The 27,831-nt window shown below is 36.4% G+C and overlaps 2 protein-coding genes across 2 annotated transcripts; both read left to right on the top strand.

Moving 5' to 3' along the window:
* The first annotated feature begins 427 nt into the window (after nucleotides 1-427).
* LOC116297786 (ARF GTPase-activating protein GIT2) lies at nucleotides 428-15,031 on the top strand. The gene is made up of 20 exons (XM_031706078.2): nucleotides 428-620; nucleotides 765-898; nucleotides 2,505-2,629; nucleotides 3,001-3,103; nucleotides 3,549-3,635; nucleotides 4,512-4,642; nucleotides 5,384-5,478; nucleotides 5,662-5,707; nucleotides 6,134-6,185; nucleotides 6,579-6,651; nucleotides 6,890-6,987; nucleotides 7,593-7,704; nucleotides 8,172-8,278; nucleotides 8,661-8,699; nucleotides 9,142-9,225; nucleotides 9,825-9,893; nucleotides 10,604-10,970; nucleotides 11,405-11,585; nucleotides 11,704-11,767; nucleotides 12,286-15,031. The coding sequence occupies exons 1-20, from the start codon at nucleotides 560-562 to the stop codon at nucleotides 12,481-12,483; spliced, it is 2,226 nt and encodes a 741-aa protein (XP_031561938.1). The 5' UTR covers nucleotides 428-559; the 3' UTR covers nucleotides 12,484-15,031.
* A 633-nt stretch (nucleotides 15,032-15,664) lies between these two features.
* Nucleotides 15,665-27,273, top strand: LOC116297790 (ankyrin repeat domain-containing protein 13D). Its single transcript, XM_031706085.2, has 16 exons — nucleotides 15,665-15,814; nucleotides 15,976-16,111; nucleotides 16,874-16,998; nucleotides 17,660-17,705; nucleotides 18,231-18,284; nucleotides 18,810-18,899; nucleotides 19,276-19,345; nucleotides 19,741-19,854; nucleotides 20,390-20,535; nucleotides 20,815-20,897; nucleotides 21,491-21,590; nucleotides 22,377-22,495; nucleotides 23,507-23,585; nucleotides 24,290-24,529; nucleotides 24,776-24,917; nucleotides 25,150-27,273. Exons 1-16 carry the CDS (start codon nucleotides 15,674-15,676, stop codon nucleotides 25,367-25,369), a joined length of 1,905 nt encoding a protein of 634 aa, XP_031561945.1. The 5' UTR covers nucleotides 15,665-15,673; the 3' UTR covers nucleotides 25,370-27,273.
* The last annotated feature ends 558 nt before the right edge of the window (nucleotides 27,274-27,831 follow it).

Here is a 27,831-nt window from a genome sequence, read left to right as displayed (position 1 = left end):
TATTTTACAACTCATTGCCGATCAAGGAAATGTAGATCAATCTGACCAGAAGCAACAGCATTAAATCTCAATCGATTCTCGGTTTTATTTCCATTAAATCTATCCGGCATATCGAGCAAGAGAGAAGTAAAGCTTAAAATGACGTCATTCTCATGCCACTCCCATTTAAAGAATTTCACCAAAAAAGCTGATAATCGCGTTAGGGACATAGCTCTTTACATATAAAACCCGCAGGCCTAGCTCAGAACGAGAGGTAGCGAAAGGAATCGTTGAATGATAAAAAAGAGAGGAAAAAAGAGAGCAAAAAGAAAAAAAAGTGTTTTAAAGGAGTATTGTTTAAATGACGTCACTTCCTGCCGCAATACTTCCTGTTAGGCCGCTAAGCATGATAGTCATAACCATTGCGCATGACAGGTTGTTTCTTTGCTGATCAAAAACATCACAGGCCTCAGTGAGGCAAATCAAATATTTTGCAATGGAAGTTGGTCAAAAAATACCGCTTTAAGAAGAAGAAAAAATACTGAATTGTCCAAAAAAGTGGGGTTTGATGTAGAAGGAGATGACATCGAGGCCGAAGTTACGAGCTTTGACCGATATCTGTGCTGACTGTAGCGCCCCAGGTGAGAAAACCAAGTCTAATCCTCGAACTGTCTTGTCACTGGAAAACACGGATGTTCAACTTACTACATTTCTACTGTGCTTCCTCGTCGCTTATTCAAAAATATTTTCGTGATACTGAGAGCCTATTGTTATTTGGTTTTTAGGACCAGAATGGGCATCTCTGAATCGCTGTGTGTTGATTTGCGATGAGTGTTGTAGCGTACACAGAAGTCTTGGACGACATGTTTCACAAGTCAAACACCTTCGACACTCAGTATGGCATCCGAATCTTCTTACGGTAAGATAAAAAATATCACTCACAAGGCTTTGTCTAAATAAGCTGACGAGCAACAGAGGTAGTTCTTTGTAACTGGAATGGCGACGGCGTAGGAGGAAGTGTGTGATTACATTTGGAGTTGTCGTCGAGCATAAGCTTATGCCAATATTTTAATATAAAACAATGTGAAAACTTCTAAAGATATGAGGTCAAGGGTGAAGGTTTGATTCGATGAATTTTCTAGACCAATTTATAAATTTTAAGCTTATAGTTTTCTCTTAAAGCACAATTATTCGCACAATTATTCGCCCCCTCGTTTTTAAAGTCATGCTTAATGAATTATAGAAAGCGTTTGTTGTTATCAAATGTAACAGCATGCGTGATTCACTCTCATCAACTCAGTTAATTAATATTTGTTTTATTTTTGTTTAGCGAAATTCTTGTCCTAGTTCTTTGTTTATTTAGTTATGGAATGTACTATGTTGAATGGACGGCGTCCATCTATCACGGAAATCATCTTCACTGCCCATTTTGGGTTTTCTATGTTCGCTTCAATAAATACATTCAGCTGAAACGGAACTTTTGACGAAAACAGTTTCGAATCATAACTGCGATTCAAGTTCTTCTGTAAAAATATCACTTAATGCTGTACTTAAATGTTATTAACCTATATCTAAAACGTTAGGTCATAGGAGAAAATATGTAGCTTAATGTGGGATTAAAACTAATGACAATAAGAATTAATTTTGTCACTTTAATTGGAATTTGCTTTATAAGGTTTTCCTTGTTCTAGTGGATTATTACTGTCTAGATAAATTAATAGATGACACACGGCTTACTGCCTCATCATCTGGATAACGAATAGAATTCATCAAAAAGAAGCAACTTCAGAATACCCAGCCATGCACTTTTTTTAGTATGAAGCAAATCTTTTAAAAAAGATATAACAATAGAATAATAATAGGGGATTAATGTGTGCATATCATTAGGCCAGGTATTCTGAAGTTGTGCCCCCTGCTCAAAAAATATCTGCAAATGGTTATACCTTTGCTACGGCTCTGATAACCACCTAAAAATGTGGTTTCATCTCAGAGACGTTACAGTTGGTTTCACAAAACTTCGGACGCTTTAATTCTGAAGTTAGTTCCCAAGTTCTCCAAGTTGGTCCTGAACTTGGAAATTTTTGTGAAATTGGTTCAATCAACCGTGACTTGTTTATGTCTAGAATTCAAATATTTACCGGAATTGCTTCTTTAAACCATATACTTTATGAAAATTGTATTCTAGACAATGTACAGAGTCAAATTCCTTTTGTTGCAATAAAATGCACTTCGATTATTGATTTTGAACAGTAGATTTAATGAGTTTTAGAAGCTACTGTATTATCAGTTTGAAAGATTGCCGACAACCGTCGGAACCTCATAGTGAAATTGATTACAAAGTTGTGAACTTGCAAACGAACTTCAGACACAGAGTGGCCAAGGTTTTATGAAATCAACTGTAAACATGGAGGGCCACAAATTTATCAGTGCTTAGTTGGCTACGGTCACGTGTCACCCTCCCTAAACGAGGACATTATATACTTTGTTTCAAAATGACTCCAAATATATAAATATTTTCTTTTCAGATGGTAATTCAGTTGGTTAATAATGGAGCTAATTCTATCTGGGAACATAACTATACTGCGCCTTCTATAGAACATGGACAAAGCAGAGGAGGGATCAGAAAACCAAATCCTAAAGATATCGTACAGTAAGATGCCTTAGAAATCCTACATTTGACTTTTTAAAAATCATTAAAAGGAAACAGGGTTGATGTGCACTGCTAAATTTCTCCTCTTGTCACTGAAGTTGTGGGTTTAAATTATGGTACTCCTGAGGGGGAGGGGTAGGGGGTGCTTATCCCATTTCCCACCTGTTTTTGTTACAAATCCCACTTCCCAGTATCTAAATATCAAACTTTTTTCTCTAAGAACATTTTTCCATTAAATGTTGTTTTGTGCAAGAAATGGGGACACAGATTCGTTAGCCACTGGTATAAACCAGGCTCGCAAAACACAGTCTGTCTCTTCATTTTTATTGCTTGCTTCAACTAAAGTTTTTTTCCCACTGATTGAATTACAGCCCAACAAAATATAACTTTATCAAGGCCAAATACCAAGCTCTTCAGTTCGTTCATCGGCTTGCAAGTAAAGATGATGATGCTGCTACTATAGATTATACTCTTGTAAGTTACAAAAAAAAATCTTTACTGCATTTTTTGATATTCTACAAACTCAGACATTTCAAGGGCTTATTATTAAATTGGTTTTTACTGCCGCCAGTCAAGAACATAAAAGGTACCAACTGAATATTTTTGATTGATGGCAGTGAAAAACCAAATTTCAGGGTGCAGCTCATAACTAAGGAGTTTGCAGAATAGAGGCTTTGCACCATCACATGATGGCAGCCATGACAAGAGGCACAACAATAGAATCTTTTCCCACTGGAAGACTGAATTCTTTCTCATGTAAATCACATGAGACCAGGTTCCATTGTTCCTGCCTCCTGTCATGGCTGCCACCACGTGATGGTGCAAAGCCTCTATTGGTGCAGAATAAACCACATTAATAATACCCATTATTCACATAAAGTTCGTCTGTATCAGAAACTATCTATTGTTTTCATTTCAGCAACTTCATTCTTGTGTTCGAACATCAAACCTGGAGACAAGTCTTCGACTTTTATCAAATGGAGCACAGCCAAACTACATACACCCTGTAAGTACTTTTTTTTATTTATATTCAAGTCCAGGCATTACCCTTGGAAATATTGGAGAAAATATCGATAGTTTCATTGAGGTCCACTGTATTTATTTGAATTTTATTAGTTAATAGTAAGTTGTTATTTCAAATTTTTCAATTTAAATGAATGTACATGTAAACTGTATTATTAATATATTATTATATATATATACTAATTTTTTTATTTATCTTAAAATACTTTAGTAAATAATAATTATTGCTTGTCAATAAAATTTTATAAAAAAAAAACTTATCTTAAAATACTAAGACCTCATCCACACTATGCCAGATAAATTTGAATCCAAATTTTTATTTATTCGGTTAGGCCTACCGTCTACACTAGTCCGGGCGAATCCTGAACAATTCTTCACTGAAAACAATTTTTTTCGGATATGGTCTCCATGGAACAATTTGAAAACACCAGCTAACTGTATTAATGTGGACGGAGAACATTTCCTATCCGAGGATACAATGATGTCATGATTGTCATGGGAACATGGCGGGAAGGCTAAAAATTCACAGCAGACTCAATTTCAGCTTCAATGCACATGCTCAGATGTGCAATGGAACGTTTTTGCTGCCTCTGATCGGACTAGTGTGGACGCGAAACGGTTTCGGTGTGAAAATTTTGGATTCATATTTATCTGGCATAGTGTGGATGGGGCCATTTGAATTCATTGAATGAAGTATTCAATTACTATGTGGATATAATGTATTAAAATTGAAGCTTTGTTGAACTCTTGGAATTGACACTATATGAAATATTATTATTATTGTTATTATCAATTAATTAATCAATCAATTAATTAATTAATTGATAACCATAGTTTTGCTTTTCTCTTATCTCACCAGGAAAAGGGTAACACACCATTACACATAGCTACCAGCGCAGGACAAGCTTTACAGGTTGAATTGCTAGTAGTACATGGAGCAGATCCTACAATACTAGATGTTAATGGAAAAACACCCATGGATTATGCAATGTAGGTAGACTCTCTTACTTCTGATAGATTAAAATGTTTAGTTAAACAAAATAAAATGAAGCAGATCCTTAAGGTTTTCAAATCTGATTTCAATTCAAATCCTTTCACCTACCCATCCAGCCACCTATCTGCCCACCTTATTACCTACTCACCCATCCTTCCCTCCTTTCACCCAGCCACCTACGTACACATCCATCCTTCTTTCACTCACTGACTTATCTAGCCATCTGCTCACTGATCCTCCCAGTCATCCATCTACATACCAATCCAACCACCTTCCTGTACCAATCTATCATTTCAGCCAGCCAGCCACCCAGCTACCCACCAATCTATCCATCCATCCATCCACCTAATAAATCAATCATCGATCGATTCATCTATCCATTTATACATTTATCCATCAACCCACCCACTCATCAATCCATCCATCAACCCACCCAACCCTGTATCCCATCTACGCATCCACCCGTCAACCCACCCATCCCTGTATCCCATCTACCCATCCACCCATCAGCCCACCCATCCCTGTATCCCATCTACCCATCAGCCCACCCATCCCTGTATCCCATCTACCCATCAGCCCACCCATCCCTGTATCCCATCTACCCATCAGCCCACCCATCCCTGTATCCCATCTACCCATCAACCCATCAGCCCACCCAACCATCCATCCATCCAATTTCCTTTTTTTTTAACTTTAACTATGTTACAAATTGAATGTAATGTTCAACAATTCTACAGTGAAGCAGGGAACAGAGATTTAGCACAGAGACTGTTTGAGATGCAGTATGAATTGACTGATAGGCTGTCTTTTTACTTATGTGGAAGAAAACCAGGTAAGAGCCTATTGAATTGATTTAATTATTAGATTATTATTATTATTATCATTATGTTGATGATGAGATGATGATGATGATAAGATGCGGATGATGATCAGATGATAATAATGATGATGATCACATGATGTTAGTGATGACGATGGAGATTGATATTGCTCAATAATTTGTGCTTTTTCTTAGATCATCCTACAGGTGTGAGATATCTCATCCCAACCATGGCAAATAGGTAAGAGATAGCCAGATAATCCTACCTAGTTAATATGGATGTACGCTGAATCTGATGGACTGCCATGCATAGTAACTGTGATATTCTCTCAACCATCAATTAGCCATTTCAAAGTCAAGGAAAAAACTGGATCCAGTTGCCATTGAGTGCATTGTGGAACCATTTGAGGGGACATATTTCCAAGATGGTGTCATCAGCCATTCTGAGGTTGAGGAAAACTTGAGTTACCATTGTATTGCATGATGGGACTGTCTAAGGGGACATAATTATTTCCAAGATGGTGTTTATTTCTTCTTGTAGAACAGTTCAACAATGCACTAGCTGCCAAGATGCCAAAGTTTTCAACCATTTTCTTCCCTCAACCTCAGAATAGATAAATACTAATAACTAAAAAGTTGTCCTAAATTTTGTTTTTCATGATTTTAGTTGTTTAGATTTATCACAAGATGCCCAAAAAGCAAAATTAAAGTTAAAAGCAGTAAGTTCTATAAAATTTCCTCTTTATACTGTTTTTTTTTAAGTACAAGTACTTTATCCCTTGACTGTCATGCTGAAAAGTAAAGTAGTATTAAATACTTAGATACAATATAAGTGGCCTTTGGCTCGAGATACCCCAAACAACATTTTTACAAATATTGTGTAGTTTTAGAAATTATCCATATGCCTACCATGGAGGAAATCGGAAATTCCCTGGGAGGGGGTTAAAGGAAATACAAAATTAGAAGGTTTGTATGGAAGAAAATTGGATATTCCAGAGGGGTGGGGGGTTTCGAAGTTTCTCCATGGTGGTGTATGGACATTTTTTGAAGAACCACACATTGTATCTTACAGTGTAATTCAGATTTTGATCAATGCTGTTTTTCCTATTCAGTTAAGCAATCATTTGTTTGAAGAGCTTGCTGCTGATGTGTACGACGAAGTAGACAGAAGGGAATGTGATGCAAGTAAGTCTCAGTCTTGACATTTCCAGGAGATCGCGCGCACACACTTCTTGTTACCATTAACCAATCAGAAGCATTTTTGTTGTATCGCCAAAAGTTCCATGATGGCTTCACAATGGAGTCATTATGCACAGTGTATTTTCAGTAAACATTCATGCTTTCTTATTGTGTTTATATTAATTTTATCGTTATTTTTATCATTATTATTTATAGATTTATTTTTTTATTTAATTCATTCCAGTATGGCTGGCTAATCAGAACCATAGTGCTCTTGTTAATGATACAACCACTGTGCCATTTTTGCCTGTTAATCCTGCCTTTACATCAACAAGAAATCAGGTGAGAAATTAAAAAAAGACCCAAAGAAGATTTTTTTGAATAAAATGGGAAATTTTGGTTAATTGTGTGAAAACTGTTATTAAATAAATATACTTGTACAGAAGTTAATAATTAATTAAATAATAATAAATAATGGGATTAACAGTGGATTGGCTCTTCTTCCGCTGGATTCCAATTAAAATTTGGAAGTTGATTTTTACGGAGGGAGGACAACCGGGGAACCTGGAAAACCCTTGAAGCACAGGAGAGAACCAAAAAACAACTCACATATGACACTGAGACGGGCAGGGCTCGAACCTGGGTTGCATTGGTGAGAGGCGAGCACTCTCACGGCTGTGCCACCCATGCTTCCCTTCGAAGTCTGTGTAAATGAACAAAAAAAAAAAGAATATCCAAACACTGTACTGTGTTTTTACTTACAGCACATTGAATGTTTATTAATTTTTACATTGAATATTTTAATTGAATTAGGAAATGTGGAGAACCCAGAGACAAACCCTTGTGGGTTTAGCTATTGCTCAGTTACCCAAGGATTATCCGATCTCTGACCCTTGGAGAAAACCCTGCTACCTGGCTGATAATATGTTTATCTTGTTTAACTTCAGGGAAGACAAAAGCTAGCCTTGTTCAATGCACAAGAACTTGCAACTCTTATCTTGGATATTTTAAATGATGCCAGAAGAAGGGAACAAGATTCCAATCCTGACCTTGGTCCAGGTACAGTGTAGATATAACGAAAGCTTTGCATTATTTGCACACTTCATCAAGAAAAACATCAGAAAAATGTAATTCAATAGATTCAAAAAAAGATTTTAAGTTATACGTTAAAATGCGGAGCTCACAAACTGATGACTCTTAAAACTCCAGTGTATGCGGGCTTAAACTCATTGCTCAGGATGGTAAACAAAAGAGGAAATTAGAATAACGAAACAAGCAACTCCTGGATTCAAGGCATCAATAATACAATGGGTTTGCGGTACTTGCAGAAGGACCTAAAATATATAAAAGATCTAAATTATGTTTTCTCAAGCTAATTTCTCTCCAGGAAAAAAATTCAGAGCTCCAGATGGAGAAACATTGACACATAAGAGTTAAAAAAATAATTTACCAAGAACAAAAAACACATACTTAATAATGCATAATATATTATTCTTATCACAATATTTGGTGTTTGTTTTGGGCAGGTAGTGTAATGGACTCTGGCATGTTTCCAATAGAGGAAGACAAGCGTATGTCACATGATTATGATGAGGTTGCTTCAGATGATGAGCTGGAGAATACTACACAAAAGGTTCAGTATTTAGACTTCAACTCTTACCGACCCCACCGGCATTATCATTGTCCATGTTAAGAGCACCAGGACTTTTTCCTTTTGAGAAATGAAATGAAAAAGTGTTTGCCTGCCTATCAGCCTTGCTGAAGGGTAGTTAAACTACCATACCTCCTTTGATAAGTAAAATTTATGAATATAATGACTTTACAACTTTCAAATAAAATAAAACATCCTCAGAGCTGATAAAAGTCAAGGCAAAACTATCTCTGAAGTGTGAATAAGTGCAATAAGGTTATGCCACTTGATTCCTTAGTACTAAGGTTATGAAGAGCTGAGCATTTAATAATAATAATGATGATGATGATAACTTTATTAACGTCTAATTTGGTCTTTTGTACAGGAACCAATGTTGAGATCAACCAAAGGCTCCACAGAAAAGGTTTGGATTTTTTCTTTTTTTCATTTGCTCATTAGAAGCAGCTCATTACCTGATGACTATTCTGATCCTTCATGCATTAAAGCTTTCGTCCATCCATCCGTCTATTCATTGATAAACTTTTTTCTCATTTTCTCATTACTAAATAGCTATCCAGATTGTTATATTCATTTCTTCATTCATCAAATCTTTCACCCATCTATCTATTCATTGATAAACTTTTTTCTCATTTTCTCATTACTAAATAGCTATCCAGATTGTTATATTCATTCATCAAATCTTTCATCCATCCATCTATTCATTGATAAACTTTTTTCTCATTTTCTCATTACTGAATAACTACCCCAATTCTTAAAATTATTCATTTCTTCATTCATCAAATCTTTTATCCATCTATCCTTCCTTTTCGTAAGATATGACTAATTCTGTTTAATTCTCTTTCTAGAGTACTTCTACAAGTTTTGTTTTAGAAGATACAATACCTACGGAGAATTATTTAGAATTAAAGTGTGCATTAGCGTCTGCAGAGGTAAGAATTTTGTAATCAGCATAAAATAATAGTAGCACTATATGTACAGGGTATGGTGTCCCTTAACACTAAACAGACCTTTCTAGCTTGGGCGTAAATGTTCTCCATTTCAAACCATGTGTCATTCCCCAGAGTATCATTTCTTTGTTTAATAGTTGCACAACACATAAATATGAATACAACTCAAACGAAGAAAAGTAATCTTATTCTTTAGTGAATGACATGTGGTATATAATATAGTGTCGTAAGCATGCCGTTCCGTGACCCTGATCTCTTCTAGAATATTATTTGGCTGATTTTTTTCGCATGCAATGTGATTGGCCTGTCAGTGCTGTGACTTTGGTGTGACCGTGTCCCAGGTATTTGATTGGGTGAAGTAAATTCTTGAGCAATGTGATTGATCTGGCGTATCCCTTGTCATGGCACGACCGTGTGCATGCTGTGAGCTTTTCACAGTCATATGAAAACTGCTTTAGTTAATACCGTGATATAGGATGTGGATGACCACAGAATGACTAGAGCTCATTTGCCATGATATGATGGCACTTTCTAATTATTTGCAAACCTGTCTAAAGCCTGTTGTGTTTGCATTACTGCAGGCAAGAATACAACAGTTGTTACAAGTTAATGCATCAATGAACCAAGGAATACAAGAACTTCAATCAGTGGTAATTATTATTTTATATCAACTATTTGTTCAGGGAGAGGGGCAGATTTTATTATTATTCTAGGGGCAAGGTTCATGGTTATTATGAAAAGCATTTTCCACTGTTACTTAAAATAGATGTCGCAAAGCCTTGTGGGATTGATTTGCAGACAAAACTTGTAAACAAACGCTTCAGTTACAAGAAAAATTAGATCAATATCATACAGTTGTAAAACCGGATAGTTTTTCCACATATTGAAAACAACAAGATAACAAAAAACCGTTGCAACCTGTTAGCATGTGCGCCATTGGCTGATCCAGGGGGGTCGAAGGGGTCCACGGAACCCCCCTTGAAGGTTTGATCTTTTAGGTAATAGAAATATGTCTTATATAAATTTTGCTTAAAAGTATCCACAAAGATAATGTTGAACACGAAATGATAGATATTTGCTTTTATAATGTTTAATTTACCTTTAAGTTCCGTCACTAGATAGTAAATTAGGTGATTAGAACCAATTTTTTTGTCAAACATCGACTGAACAAAAGAGAATTATACACAGTTTAAGAAACGGAACCCCCCTTTGAAAAATCCTGGATCTGACACTGTGCACTTAGCTTGGCTTGTCCGCATTTCAACCCCATGATGCGCAATTGTATTAGGCAAGGCTAGCAGCTTGATCACTACAATGCAGTGCTACCAAAAAGTTTTAACAGTGTTATTGGTCATTTCAGGTACAACGACTGAGAATTGACAAATATAATCTTCAAAAACAATTAGGAATAGAAGAGGAACAAATGTCAGATTCAGTGTTTTCATTTGAAAATGGTCCCCATGAATACATGAATGCTGAAATGCTTAGAATGAACAACATGGCTGCTGGAGATGATGAAGACGATGATGATCATGTTGATATTGATGAAATCACTCCATATGCAAGTCCAGGAGAGCTACTAAAGAATAGGGCTAAACAGAATCAGAGCGCCTTAGGTACAAGCCAGATGTATGGTGAGATAAAGAAGAAAAAGGTCAATCCTTACGATAATGTACCAGATGAGGAGGAACCTGATAGGGGTGAAGATGAAAAGGCGTATAAAAATGGTGAGAAAGATAATCTTGCCACTTGCTATTTGATCATTTGTTTGCATGATTTTTTAATTAAAACTTGAAATCTTTTAATATACACCCAGGGCTTGCAATGGCTGGTCAGTTGTCGGCCCTGATGACCAGGAAAATTAGGTTTTGCTCAGTTATATTTCATTTCTGTGGCTTAACATTACTGGGCAAAATGACTGGCAAGGCCCAAAGATTTGACCGGACAAGTTACAATATTATTGTGGCCAGACATTGTCCGATGATCAGTCGTTATCTTAAGCCCAGACACTCTGCATATTCACTCATTGTTTTCCTTGTCATGTAGTTGTGTTGTTGTTGTTGTCCTTTTTTGTGGTACTTGTAGTGTAATCTTAATTTAATTTGTTTCTTACAATTTTGACTAATGAGTGAACTCTGTTCTATTTCCTTCCCAATAACAGGACTGTCTGACCAACAAATCGACGAAGAAGCCGAACGAGTTCTGAGTGAGGCAGAAGGAATAGTTCAAGCTGCCGCCAGGGAATTTGAACCCTCCCAAGAAGATGTGGTGAGATGTACCGAACAAATCACCAAGAAAATCCAAGAACTCTTATTAGCAGCTCAAGCAGGGAAACATAGCTGGTTAGTGAGAATTTCTTTTACGAAAATGAAAAAGCTCCATGTGGGATTGAGGTTTTTGATAATTTCAAGGACACAGTTGAGAATACTAACAATGAATCACTCTGTTGTTTATTCTTAGTTTTATTCCTTGCTCGAATAAAATAAACTCTGCTGTGAATGACATGGCCTCGTTATTTCCAGAGGTAAGCTTGTAAGATTATTATGAGAAATAACACAAATGGGACAGTCTGGATAGTGTGTACTGAATATTTAGATAGTATATACCAATTTGTGTACAGAGTAACTTATTTTTATATACAATAATTCAATAAAAACAAACAAACAGAAACTTGCAGTCTGCATGACAAATTCACACAAAACTTTTAGCAAAACTTTTAGGCCATACTTCATTGCATTTTTAGTATTGATAGGAATGGCATTAACTTTCATTTTTTCAATTTCCTATGGCAAATTTCCTATTTTGTTGCGGACTCAATATTCCGAGATTCAGAGGTGAATATCAGTACAATATTCACCTACAATTAACCAATGAGCATGCGCGTTCTTAGGAAGTACACAAGTTGGTATATGCTAATTCCTCATATGTCTCAAATACATGTATATTCTAATACAGTATATACATATTCTAGCCCCTTCGCCTGCTCCATCCTAACTGTCCTTAATACTAAAATTTATCAACCATGTTATTTTTGCCTGTCAGAATCCAGATGCTGATGCTGTAAGGGTTTCGTTACAATTAATGGCCAACAGTGCATCGCGATTGTCTGTGGAATGCAAAAGTGCAGTCCTTCCTGGAAACACCGTAGACATGGCATTCCTTACACAACAAGTTATCCAGTGTGCATATGACATAGCCAAGGCTGCCAAACAACTCGTAACTACATTCTCTGTTGAGTAAACATGGCTTTGGTATTACGTAGTTCTGGAGAACCTGAATAATTGATAGATCCAAAGAGTTGTTGAGTACAACTAGACACATGAGTGTTTCCCATTTGCACACAGAATTCGAATTTCCTGAATACTTTTACATGACATATCTGACTGGAAGCAAAATAAGATAAGTAATCAACCTTGCCATGGTTTAGTTGTTGAATGTTTACTCGTCTAGTTCTGTCTTTCCACAACATCATTATAACCATTTGAACTTTGAAAAGGTGAATAACTTGCGCATGAAGTTAACCCATTTCAAACCATATGTATATTAATCTAGGCTTGATTTCATAAGTCTTCTGATCTCCATTAATCAAGGGTAAAGGTAATAGGAGATATTGCTGGTTTTCAATCATTCCCAAGAGAATGTAAATACAAAAGACACGCTGGCCATGTTGGATGATATAACACAAGAGACTAATGACGAATCTTTTGTTAACTTCATCCAACATGGCGGACGTGATAACCATCAATTGCTTATCTATTATCAAGATAAGGGAGATATCTCAACTAAACACGGATTATATTAGTAACCAAAAAGGATTTATAGAACATTTATCACAAACCCATTTATCTTACTTCGACTAGTCTTAACATGTCTAGTCTTAGGAAGTCCATGTGGGAAAAATTCGTTGAAGCAGCTCTAGAAGTAACTCACACGTATGATGGATGCTTGATTCTAGTATTCCATTGTTTGTCAATGCTTCTTATGAACTAGAGTCTGTTTTTTTAATCATTAGGATATCTATAGATGTTATATTATAAACAAAGTATACATAAAAACAGTAAACATAGAGCTAAACAAAGATATTTAGGATTATTTTGAGTATCATGATATTATGATCTAACAAATAGATACTGCAAAATCACATGACAAATGATCATGAGGAGCGTGGCTTTTTATCTGAACCCTATTTGAATTATTGTTCTTTGGTAACCCTGTGAACACAGTGGACAACCAATAATGTACACACAGTTGGCATGCATGATGCAGTACGTCGGAACGCAGCTCAATAGACCTCTTTAGCTTCGTTGTTCGTTGTGCACATTTCAGTTCACGAGATGCCTTGGTCCGAGTTGATTCTTTCATGTGTAAATACTTTAGTATGTTTGTCATAAAAGAACAATTCTCAAGGGAATGTCATGTGATCTGAAATGGGAAATTTGCATACAAAGCTAAAGAGGTCTATTTGGAAGGCAGAACAATAGGTTTCCAATTCTTAGGAGATTATTTTCTTTTGTCCAGCAAATTGAGCTCCTTTGATGTCACATGCAAGGGGTCTATTATCAGAAGTGGATCTAGAGGGTAGGTTCACTGGGTACCTGTGCACCTCCCTGTTACCCAGAAACTCTTTTACTTCCATACTACTAAAAAGGTTCAAAAGCACAACATGAAAACAGGAAATTTTGAAAATAGTGTTATATATTATAAAGTTTTAAACACTAGGGCAAGGTTTTGAATCGTAATGCAAAACTGAGCCCATGCATTTGAACTGGTTTAAAATATCAACTAAGCCCTAAATTCCATTGTTTCGATGCAAAACATGAAATACTAAATTATATTGAATTCAGAGAGGTAGATTACTGTTGCTTTGTTCTTTTGGAAATAGAGTGCTTACAATATATCCATGTAATTAAAAACTTATCCTGGGTTTATATTTTGGCCCCGTTCTCCCCTGTTGATATCAGTTCCGCCCCCGGCTTTAAGAATCTGGGTTTTCCAAAGAATTAAGAACCTACATCAAACAATGGATTTAGGGTGTGGTTGATTTTTAAAGTGTTGTCACAGTGAGGGACTGCATGGCGTGACAACACTGAAACAGGATGTAAAAGAGACCAGAACCTTTTAAAAGACTTTGGTTGATTCTGAGTTGAACCCCTATAATTCTTAATCGTAGATCCACCCCTGTGTATTCTTTATACAATATATATATAAATATTTTTTTCATTCTTTAATTCTTTGAGTATACATCGATTAAAATTGTTTCTTGAGGAAACATTTCCATCATACTGATGCTTATTTTTGTTTTTGGCTTGCAATGCTGAATTTCTTTCTTTGTAATTTCAATTTCATTGATGGGTATCATTGATGGGTAAAAGAGGTCTGGTTTTTAAAAATGGGTGGTCCTTTTTTTTTACTTTTGTAATTTTTTTATTATTTATAATGTAACTAATATTTTTTATGAGAGGGAAAAAAATGGCTCTTAAGGTAAAAGGTGGTGCGGTTAAGACCGGAACAACCATACTATGACCCTGGTGTTAGATATCTACTGCGTAGCCTACAATAAACTTTTTTGTGTGAGTGGGTTGGGCTTCCTCTGGCGATTGTAATCGCTTCCTGCTGAGTCATTTTTGCTCCAAATTCACAGATTTTCGAATATTCTTCAAAAGTAGGCTTGCTGTGGCGATTTTAATGGCTTTCTACTGAGCTAGATGTTTGCTCCAATTCATAGATTGCTCGTATATATTCTCCAAAAGTAGAATGAAAATAAAGATTTTTTTCCTTATGAACACTACTGGCGAATTTGTGTTTGATCTAGATTACATGGACGGCTGCGTACGTGGCTACGTACCTGGTTGGGATTCTTCTGGCGATTTAACTGATTGGGCGTCCTGTGGCGATTTCAAGGCAAGTAGCCAAGTAGCCATTGATAATAAGGTAGGCTGTATGGCTACGTGGCTACGTACTAGTTGGAATTCCTGTGGCGATTTATCTCTACCACCCCTAGCCATCCTTGGCCTGCCCACCTTGCCCCCCTTGCCCCTGGCACTCCCTGGCCCTCCTGGCTCCTTTGGCCCCCCTGGCCCCCCTGGCCCTCTTGTGGCCCACTTTTAATTGTGAATACAGATTCTTGATTACAGCTTCCGTGGTTGCTACCGCATTTCACTAAGAAACTCATAATTTGACATATTTGGAAAGCATCTAACGAAAAAACGAGAATGTCGACCCCATCTTTTTAATGCAGTTTATAAATGTCCATAGTATAATAAATGTCCATGCAAAGTTTCAGGACAAAGTTATTGGCAAAATTTCTTTCACGGGGATTATCTAAGAGCGACCTTAATATTTGTTTATAGCGCCCAGTCCTCTCGGTCCTACTCACACCCTGTCCGGTCAGCGGTAGTTCCCAAAAAATAACACTAATACAGCAAAAAAAATGGCGACGGTGGGAAAAGATGTGTTGGTCGCTCCACCGTCGCAAATCACCTGTGATCAAATCCTCTCTGAGTATCCTTTTCACTGGTTCGTATGGAACAAAGACGCTTCATCCATCGAAGAAGAACTCGCTTTAGCCAGGGTGAGAAGTTGTGCTTATTATCCCGATATAAAAGAGAAGTCGAAAAGTTGTCACTCCCAGTGTCCACGCATTTGATCGATTGCTCTCTCAGCTGTAAGAATATAATAACATTTTTCTCTAGTTTCTCCCTTATTATCTTTCATGATCTTCACCGAATACAGAACGACAAGGAAAAGACAGATACCAGAGGCAGAACAGCCATTCATTTAGCGGTTTCATTGGGTTACGTTGACTGTGTGAAGGCTCTTCTCCATGGAGGATGTGATGCTAATGCTATCAACAAGGATGGATGGAATGGTATTCTTTATGTATATAGTATTTCTATCCTATTTATAAATATCTGTCCTTAGACTTATGGAGTATGAAAGAAATACGAACTGAAATGAAGCAAAGAAATTCAATGTTCAGTCTGAATCCGTCTCATTACATCATCGTTTGGTATGTTAAGTATTTTTCAGATCACACACGAAAATACTTTTAGTTTCATTCTGAAAAAAATTGCTTGCTAGATTAGAACGTTGTACTTTTTCATATGACATTTGTAATTCTTGCATCTGATTGAAGTAAAGCTGAAATTGCTTGCTTGGCCATGGTGGCTAAAAGAAATTTTCTATTAATATATTACATTATATTATTTATTTATATTTATCATATAATTACCAATGAAATATCTATTTTTCTCTATTTCGGAAAATTGATAGCTTCACATGTGAAAATAACATGTTATTTTCACGTGTGAAAATAACACCATTGCGATGGCTATTCAAAAATACATGAATTGCCTGAAAAAGCCAAAACATACTTCATTGATAATCATATAATAAACAGAATATTACATGGCCGCTTGGAGATATGAATTTTATCTTCTCGTGTTGAAAATATCTAGATTTATAGATCTTTTCAACACTCGAAAGTAAAATTCGTATCTCCGTGCGCCCATGTAATATCCTCTATATATATTTATATTTATACATGTATTTATATTTTTCTATTTTTATTTATTTGTTACAATTTGATAAATGAGTGTTTTGTTAATAATGTTTTTTAATGCATTTTTAGTATTGCAAGAGGCAATCAGTACAGGTAATCCAGAAATTACCTCACTAGTTTTACAGCACAGAGATTTTCAAAGAGGAAATCAAAGGCTGGCTGGCATCCCAGAACTACTGGAAGATCTGAAAGCTGTAAGAATTTGTCGTCGTCAATGCCTGGCATAATCAATTGAATGAAATCAAACAATTACATCCAATCGAATCAAATGATTGGATTCGATTACATTAGGCGATTTAATGAAATTGAATATAAAAAAATTGGAGTCATTCAAGTGCAATCAAACATTCGATTACCTTAGATTGTGCATTCAATTACATTTGATTGAAATTGAATGCAATCAAATTCACTGTTTTTTTAGCATTCAATTCTCCAATCAATCAATCAATCAATCTTTATTGTGCTCAATAGTTTACAGATATAAATAATAATAGTTTACTCTGATGTAATGTTTTCCCATTTCAGACCACGTGTCATTCCCTAGAGTATCATTTCTTTGTTTAAAGTTTGCGCTCGGCTGCACATGAGAAGACACATGAATATGGATACAACTCAAACAAAGAATCTTATTCTCAAGGGAATGACACGTGGTCTGAAATGGGACAACATTACGCTCGAGCGCTCCAGAGCCGAGGAGGTCTATTGCTGAATGCAATCCAATCCATTCATATGATTGGTTCCATTAAATTTGATTTCTGAATCATTGAATTGATAACGCCAGGTCAATAACCTAGCAATTTCTTCCACTTATTTTCTCCATTTCATTATAATATTTTCAAATTTTCAAATTCTAAGGCACCTGATTTTTATGTGGAAATGAAGTGGGAGTTCACCAGTTGGGGTAAGTTCAATGTCTTATTTTATTTAAATTCTTGGCAAGAGGGTTTTAGAGTTGCTGTTTTCATATAACTGTGAAAAGCTCGGTACCATTCACCATTTTCCATAAATTGGTTCACTGGTCAAACACAAAGCATTCAGTTGAGGTTGCAAGGCTCAAATTTGAATAATCCTTTGAAAGTACCTTGGCACCTCGCTTGTGCGCTTTGTGTTTGACCAGTGAACCGATGTATTGAAAATGGTGAACATGTTTGCCATGCCATGACCATAATGTTTTCATGAATTTTGATTGGCTGAATTTTTCATATCGGCATGACCATGTAGACCCTGTGCCTTGTTTAATAATATGCCCTGTTTCAGGTAATTGATTGGATGGAGAGTAAATTCTTGTGCAGTGTGATTGGTCTGGTATATATATACCTTATGGTGACCCATGACCTCATTTGTGTCATGAGCGTTCCAAAGTCATACAAAAACTGCTCTAGTACATTTTGCTTATTCATGAATGTTTGATTTTTCATGGTTATAGTGCCATTCATGTCAAGAATGTGTCCAAGTGACACTTACAAGATATACAAAAGCGGTAAGTTGATAAATGTACCTAGACCAAAATACTCCATATACTAAACTGTAAAAACAAAAAAACTTATAGTACAGCCATACCACAGCCAATTACCACAGTTAATTAGACAATGGAGTACTGTAAGGATGGCTTGGTGGTAAGATGCTTGACTTGTAACTTTTTCAAACCTTAACTCTTTCATTGACAACTTTTTCAAAGGTTCATTAAACTATTTATCTCGCCTCTCCACTTTCAAGTCCCCCCGATACCTTCTATTCATGAATCCTTACCTGATAGACCTTATTCTTCTTGGTATGATGTTTTCCCATTTCAGACCTCAAGTCATTCCCTAGAGTATCATTTCTTTGTTTAACAGTTGTACATGAGAAGACACATGAATATGGATCCTAAACAAAGAATCTTATTCTCGAGAAAATGACACGTGGTCAGAAATGGGAAAATATTACACCAAGACGAATTAGGTCTATAGATTGATCATGGTTAGAACTATTTATTAATTACGTTCTTACTATCGTTATTGTGTAGGAGCTGCTGTGAGGGTGGACACTACACTCTTGGGTTTTGATCAAAATGATTGGCAGAGAGGAAACAGAACATATGTGTTCAAGGGGGAAGGTTAGTGAGACAGTCAATCAAAAGATAAAGTCATGAATTCTTTTGGAGATGGCTTTCAAATCATTATATTATACATGTCTTAAGGTGCAGATTTGCAATTTTTCATGTAATGTCCCAAAAATTAGAGATCACGCTTTGTGCCCACCTGTGAAACGCTGCATGCAATGTCGCTGATGATGTTGCAAAAATAAAAAAAGGAAAAGAGTTATACTTTTCTACTTGCGACGAATCTCATCATGTGTGGACAAAATCACATGGGTGGTCACACTGTGTGATCTCTGAAGAATCTCATTCTGTGTCCTAACCTTTAAAGTTTTATAGGACCGTTTTCATGTTATTAATACTTTATAAACCAACTACATCTTTTATCGTACAGAAAATGGAGGGGTATTTCTTGAAATTGACCATGACAGAGGTAGAGTCTGGAAAGAGACACTTAGTATAAGGTAATCCCTGATATCATTTTCAAACTTGACATGATAAATGTATTGTTCTGGAGGTTTTTCTGAAGATGATACATTTGTCATGACAAGTTCGCTGACGGTCACAGTGGAAATTGAAAAGTTTTTTATGCATTTTGTAAAATAATTATCATCATCATTCAAAAGATTATTATTTATTTTGTGTAGATTAACATGCAACATGATATGATCAAATGCTAAATACAATAATAGTAATAATAATAATAAATTAATAATATCATCATCATCATTATCATCATCATAATTATTATAATTATGATTATTATTGAATATAGATTTCTTGTCCACTGTAAACTTATAAATAATATATAATATATTTATCTGGATTACTAGAATCTATAAATGATTATATTTTTCAGGGATGATGTTCGTGATGTATCATCCACTAAGGTATCTGAAGATGTTTTGAACCAAAGAATGTCTGCACCTATTGTTACAACTTATCTGGACACAGATAATATAGCTTTTACCAGGTAATATCATTTTGAAAAAGAAAATTCTTAGAGAAAATAGAGACAATGAGATTAATTAATAACGAAAATATTCAACTAAACACCTGCGCAAATTTTGAACCTTGGAAAGCAATATTGAAAAAGATATTCAAGAACACCAAATGCTGATGAAGACTAACAAAGTATGATCAAAACGTTTATCCAAAAGAACATTTACAGAGTATATTCCCAAAGAAATGAGTAAACCAAATGATAACTCCTGCAAAAACAAAGTTCCAGACATACAATATCGAGACAAAATATTGTTTTTTTTGACGACCTCCTTTATCATTCTAATAATAAATTTTGTTGAGAATAAAGAAATAAGGTCGTCGAAACATCCAATATTTTTGTCTCTGATTTTTTCTTTAAGAATAATTTTAATTCTAATTTATTATTTTGATGTGCAACAATATATGTGAGGCACAATCAAGCAGCTTACACAGCGTTCAACCTTACAGGCAAAATGAATCTATCTCCAGTTTATTTTTAAAGACCAGTATTTTTATGTTTTCAGGCACAAGACGATGTGGGGTTGGGGAGGAGATAAAACAGAGACAATAGATAATTTGGAATGTAAAGTATATACGGGAAGTGGAGTAGAAGTGGTAACCAAAACAAGAGTGGAACATTTGGCTGAAGATGACAAAAAGAATGTTGAAAGTATGCTACAAAAACATTTGAAACATTACCTACATATATCATGTTTTATACGCAGTACAGGATTTTCATTAAGTTTTGAAATAACTGGAGAAGATCATGAACTACCGGAAAGTCCTTGTGACCAAGTGAGCACATTTCATAAAATATTAGTATTAGTTACCGAAGTGATTGATTCTCTGATCCCGGAAACTTGACAAAAACCCTGTGCAGTATCTGATGATTTGTTACCTACTTCTGAATATTACATTTATTTATTTATTACTGAATACTTGCTTGCAGCATTCCCAGTACCCCAAGGAATTGCAGGCAGTGGCTTACATACTTTGCTTGGCATAGAAGATGAAACCACCAACCCCCTTGAGGTAAAGGATTCTTGATATTATTACTTATTTTTATTCTTATTTTCAAAATATATGAAAACAAATACTTTTTGAGCTTATTTGATTCATTGATATTTATTCATGTGTTCAAACTTCTAGCCATGTGTGTTTGAATAGACCTAATCCACTGTTTTCCCATTACAGACCATCCCTTAGAGTATTAGATAGATACAAGATACAAGATATTTTATTGCCTCTATGTAAATAAATTTACATCGGAGTTATATGCAATAAATTGAATTATAGTTGTAAATATTATTTCTTTATTTAATGGTTGCACATGAGAAGACACATGAATATGGGTACAAATCAAACAAAGAATCTGAGTCTCAAGAGAATGACACGTGGTCTGAAATGAGCAAAACATTACACGCAAGTGGAGTTGGTCCATTTGATTTCGTTTTCTTATCGAAAAATAACCACTTTATTAAACAATGAATAAAGTTTATGTTGGGCTTCCTGTGACCCCCCCCCCCCCCCCCCCCTCCCAACCCTCCCCCGAGTTTAAAAACACAGTACTGTTATTACTATTAGAGTGTTATATAATTAAATATGTTTATCATTATCATGCACAGGATGAAGACAAGCAGGACCTGGTTGATCCAACATCTACCAATCCATATAGAATGACTGTTGAAGAATATTTCAATCCATCTTTATCGAAACAAGGTCGAGGTACTAACAATCAAGACAACTTTTAATCTTTTTTTTATTCAGTCTTTTATTTTCTTCTTATATTTGTACTTCTGTGTTTGTTTTATTAATGTTGTTTTTTTCCTGTGTGTTACATTTTCTCTGTCCTAATCATATTGCATGTACAGTGGCAGGGGCGGATCCATGATTTTTTCAAAGGGGGGGTTGTAGCATTGATTGAGGTGGTGGAGAGATATAGCAGACCAAAGGGTTAGGGAGACGATTATTTGCTGAAGGTGACCATGGTTGCGTTTCAGGTCCCACACACGGCGTATAGAAAAAGAAAGTGAGCTAAATGTGTTCGGCACCCCTGTTTTAATAAAACTCGCGATGCTGTTGGTGTTGTCATGAATAAATAAAAAAATCATGATGGCTCTCATAGGGGGGTTGCAACCCCCAAAACCCACCCCTAGATCCGCCACTGAGTGGGACCTCCCGACACCTCTATGATATGGACACCTCCATATTACGGACAGCTCTTTAGGTCCCGGCATATTAAATGCCATACATTCTTTGTTTACATTACTTACATATATTTCAGATACCTCCATATCACAGACAGGTCTTTACGTCATTGCAAAATCTCCATACCTTCTTTGTAAACATAACTTCTATATTATAGATACCTCTATATTGCAGACACTTTTCTCTGGCCTTTCGGGTCCGTACCATAGAGAGGAGAGAGGAACCTTCCACTGTATCGTTATTTTTTTCAGAGCTTAGAGCTTAAAATCGTTAATTTGTTTTGTTTGTCATTTTTTCTTTAAGATATTGGACGATTAAAAGAAATGTCAACCAAAAGGCAAAAATTTAGAGCCACAATTTCGATGGCCGATCCTCACCCTCTTTCCCTACAGCAGCAAGTTCTACCCATTATTAAACTGTTGGTGAGTTGATGCTTGTACTATAAGGAAATCATTATCTCCAGGGCCATAGCCAGACGGAATTGTTTACTGAGGCAAATGGACAGCAAAAGCAGAGGCAGTTTAGGGGGTTCAGCGACATGCAACAAAATATTTTGTTTTTGAAAACCCATCAGAAATGTGATTTCCAGAGTTTGATCTCTTTCCCATGCAATCACTGTTGCTGAAAAGTTTGTTGGAAGCATTGTCTAAGCATTGCAACAAGAAGAGAGAAAGAGCATTTGTAGTATAGTACCTCTATTAAGCGGACACTAGCTCAGGTTCCAAAATTTTCTCCCCATATTTACTGTAAAACAAACCTCTATTCAGTGGACGTCTCTATTCAGCGGGCACCTCTATTAAACAGACACCTCTATTCAGCAGACACCTTTATTGATTGGACACCTCTATTCAGCGGACACCTCTATTAAGCGGACACCTCTTTTAAGGAGATACCTCTATTAAGTGGACACCTCTATTAAGTGGACACCTATTAAGCGGACACCTCTATTAAGTGGACACCTCTTTTAAGTGGACACCTCTTTTAAGGAGACACCTCTATTAAGTGGACACCTCTATTAAGTGGACACCTCTATTAAGTGGACACCTCTATTAAGCGGACACCTCTATTAAGTGGACACCTCTATTAAGTGGACACCTCTATTAAGTGGACACCTCTATTAAGTGGACACCTCTATTAAGTGGACACATCTATTAAGTGGACAACTATTAAGTGGACACCTCAATTAAGCGGACACCTCTTTTAAGGAGACACCTCTATTAAGCGAACACCTCTATTAAGTGGACACCTCTATTAAGCGGACACCCTCTATTAAGTGGACACCTCTATTAAGTGGACACCACTATTAAGCAGACGCCTCTTTTAAGGAGACACCTCTATTAAGCGGACACCGCTATTGAGCGGACGCGGACCTTTATCCAGTCCATAGTTAACAATGAATTTAGTGTAAACTACTGACACCTTTTTACTTTTAGGCAATAAGTAATGCACACTTTGCAAAGCTGAGAGATTTTATTGCGCTGCATCTGCCAGCTGGATTCCCGGTCAAAATAGGTAATAATACTAATCTGTATTTTAACTTACAACCTTTGATAAAAGAAACCTATCATTTATATTCTATGACCAGGGATTTTTGGGTTTAAGCTTTCAACGACAGATAGAATTGGAATTTGAAATGTTGGAATTGGAATTTTCAGTGGAAATTTTGCGGAGGGATGAAACTGGAAAACCCGGAGAAAAAACCTTGAAGCAGACAAGCAACATTGAGTTCTGGAATCGAACCCATGACGAGAGGCAATGCAGGCACTGCAAACCGCCAATGCTTTCAGCCATGGTGCCGTCATAGGCCCAGATACTGCGGAAAGGATTGCGGAAGGACTCAACAGGGTCTCATTTCCGCGCTCACTCACCCGAACTCGGAGAGACAATAAATAGAATATGCCACTGTTTTTAATACTACACGCTGATCAAGACCACTCAAAGGTCAAGACATGGAAATTTTGGCAGTAGATTGCCATCAATGAAATGAAATTTTTTGGTACCTTTACATACTCTGATTGACGGCAGTGTATTGCCTGATTTCCCTGTCGCGACTGTGCGCTGTCTCAATTCAATCAACGCATAGCAATGAAAACACTGAGTGATAAAGCTGAAGGTACATAAAATCTAAGTAGTGAAAACAGGCGTGTAAGACCGATACAGAATCCCACCTGAAAGTTAAGTAGTTATAGTATCTCATCATTCTAACTATTTTCCAGAGATCCCACTTTTCCATGTGCTGAATGCCAAGATCACCTTTGGCAACATCGATTCAAGAGACAAGACGGTAACTGGAGTTCACTGTTTATACGTTCCCCCTGATGCTGCTTCAAATGAAGGCGGGAAGGAAGAGGAAGGAGAAACAGCGAGTAGACCTGTTATTCAAAGCTGCACCATCGATTCACAGTGTTTCGAAGCACCATCGGGGTACCGACTGCTAAGGGCCGGGGAACATCCTGGTATGTCTTAGTCTTTGATTGGGCTACCTGTGGCGGAGCCAAACTGACACAATTTTGCCATCTTACGATACTGATTCCAAGCCAGAGATATTTCATTTAGAATTGCAAACATTTATTTATATATTAATGCTTTTATAACTGCATCTGCCAAAGTTTTAAACCACCTTTGTTTGTCCCTGTTTATTTCAAGTGTTGCAAGAAACTGTTTAAAATATCTATTTGAAATCTCTGTGTTTTCGTTAATAGTTCCCGTACGAGATGAAGAAGACGAACTTCTACAGCTTGCCATTCAGCAAAGCCTCCTTGAGTACAGCAATGTCAGCCCTGGGGATAAAGCTGCTGTTAAGTCTCTGGTAGACAACGAGGATGAGGACAAGATGCTGCAAAGGTCAGTCTTTATATTCCTTTTTTTTCATTTCAGTTCCCTAGACCGCCTTACGTTTTCTGTACCTCTTTATACCTCTCACCTGATTTCCAAACAAAACATGTCCAATCTGTAAATCGGCTGTCAGAGGCGCCTTTACATTGCCGCAGTTCGACCCTGTTGACCTGCTCAACTGCTGTACTTGCCGTGGAAAATAGCGATAACAAGTTTTTTTCATAAATGTATTAACTTATAGAGCAATCAGAGAAAGTATGAAGGAGTGTGGGATAGCAGAAGGGCCCTCTAACACTCCTCCAAGTGAAAATAACCAAGAAAATGATGACAACAATGCTGAAGATCAGCTGAAACTCGTGATGGCGCTCTCTCAGCAGCAACTTGCTGAAGATGAAAGAAGAAGGCGGCAAGAAGAGGAAGAATTGCAACGTGTTCTCGAACTGTCGATGACAGAAAAATGAATTTGGAGATTTTATTTCATTGGTTCAATTCCACGATGTATTTTTTTACAAAGTTCTTACGATCCCTTTGTTATTTGAATAGGAGGGAGAGAAGTTTTACAATTGTTTTGAGTGGATAACCCTGGAATATCCCGCAAGGCACTTGTGTTTTGTAGTATACTAATAAAATAACAAGTGATAAGTGAGATATTCCATAGTGTATCATGAGTAAGCATTGTAGAACTATCTTACTCTATGTGTGGAGTAACGCAATTGCCCTATTTCACTATGACGTCACTGCTTGTTTATGTGGGGGATAGAATCGCCAAATCCAATAGAAAATTCAACGAAATTTGCTCCTAGCGAAACCGTTTAATCTAAAATGGCCTGGTTTTCAGATATAATATGTGTTAATATGTACCAAAAAATATTCTGAGCGTTTGCTGGCTATTCTACTTCTCTTCGTGGATTGATACAGGTTTTAGAACAATTTTCGGTGAATTTGCGTTGATTTGACCCCCTCCGACGACCATAATCCTTTGCGCTTAAACAATAGATTGTTTTGATGTGACGTCATAGTGAAATAGGACAATTCTATTGTCAAGAATTTAAAAACACCGCAATGCCTGAAGGGACGTAACGGTGAAAAATGCCGCTGAATATTAATTGGTTTTCCCGCTTTGGCTGTATTTTCAATGTTGTAGGATATATAAGAAAACCGTTTGCAAAAACTTATGGCCACCGAGAAAAGACCATCACCTGAGTGCATCGCGGCAATTCTTTATTTTAATAAACATTATCGTCAAAGTCAACTGAAAGTAAATATCTTGATGATATAAGCATTGAGTAAATACCCCTTATAGCGTCTTCTAGAGATTCCTTTGACGTCGTAGTCCCAGAAATCGAAATTCTTCGATTTCTGGTTTTGCTCCTGTAAATATTTAAAGTATATATTTCATGTCCCCTCATGTCATTGCGGGTCTCAGTCATTCTCGACATGCTCAGGCCCTCCCTCCTATGGACCGTACATTGTCTCTGATGGAGCAGCCATAATTTATGGGGTTATGAAGCTACGGGGAATTAACATTTTGAAATTGTATTTTAGGGTGCGCCCCCAACCCTCCCCTCCTTGCACTCGTACTCAATATATTATCAATATATACACAATATATTTTCAGAGTACCGATATCCCCCTCCTCTCCCCCCTCTTTCTCAAATTGTTACCGGATAAAGTTGCTCCCTCCAAATTCCCATGGCCAACCCAACCCATAAATTATGAACGCTCCCTTATACTAACCAGCTAAGTTTCATTGGTGGTATATGATCGTACAACTGTATTATAGAGTGAAGGCATTTAACCCGTGAAATAAAAACTATTAGTCAACATTTAATAGTGAAATAGACACAAAAGAGATCATTTCACGAGTTTAATGACTCCACTCTATTGCAGATTTTAACGCGATATATTGCATGTTTAGTTGCCTTTTAATGCTAGACGTGTGCTTCGTATTTCACATAAGGAAAGCACAAGAAGGAAGATAGAAAAGACGTTTGTTATCTCCCATAACAGTTCAAACAAAAGTGACACCCCCTCCATTCCCATCCAACTTATGCATAAATGATTCGAATTTTTTTCTTTCAAATCCCGCCCTTTGATTTAATATATATTCTCCCTTCCCTTGCCATCATTATATGTCAAATGGTACATTGTTTTATCTCTTGGCACATAGTATCGATACTCGCCATGCCAGCGCTACTTTGATTGAGATAAACTTTGAACCTATTGCCAATTAGGGCGATATATATAAAGATAGAATTACAACCGGTAGAAACAAATAAAAAATAACATCTAAGACGTACAATGTTTGCCGGGCTTATCAAAACAAACCAAATTAAATTTAAAAATAAAAACAAAATACCTTTTACGCTTTTTTCCGTTTTTCCTGGCTGTCTTCCCACCCCTAAAGCCTTGAGCCCCTCCCTGCATATGATCAGCGTTATTTATAATTTTTGGCGCCAAGTTCCAAGTCTGCGCACGCACGCACACGCACAACCTGGAGGCAGAACGTTATAAAGTGTGAGTATTATTTAATATTTATATAATGATATAATGACTTATAATAAGTTGATTATACGAAATTTAACATGTACTAATAAGGCCTCTTACTATATATTATTTTTTGTTTGAAAAGTTATAGTTTTGAGGTCGCTATTCGCCACAGAACATATTGAAGAATGTCCAAACATACGAGTTCCTGCTGGAATTTCCCCAACAAATTCATCGCTGCAAAATGGAGCCAAGCCATGAATCGAATAGAGGTAAAAAAAAATTTAGCTAACTTGTAAAACCGAGCTGAAAAGTACTTTATATAAGCTTCTTCCTTAAGTGTCTTTCAATCTAAATCTATTATATACGTCGTAATGCAGCTTAATTTGGAGAATTCTCAAGAGATTGAAATTCTTTTGTTTTGTCCAAATTGAGG

The sequence above is a fragment of the Actinia tenebrosa genome, unplaced genomic scaffold (assembly GCF_029948245.1).
Source record: "Actinia tenebrosa isolate PJP-AT-01 unplaced genomic scaffold, QUT_ActTen_1.0 PGA_scaffold1__47_contigs__length_23844297, whole genome shotgun sequence".
Taxonomy (NCBI): domain Eukaryota; kingdom Metazoa; phylum Cnidaria; class Anthozoa; order Actiniaria; family Actiniidae; genus Actinia; species Actinia tenebrosa.
Note: the sequence above shows the minus strand (reverse complement) of the source record. Positions and strands in the feature narration are given on the sequence as shown.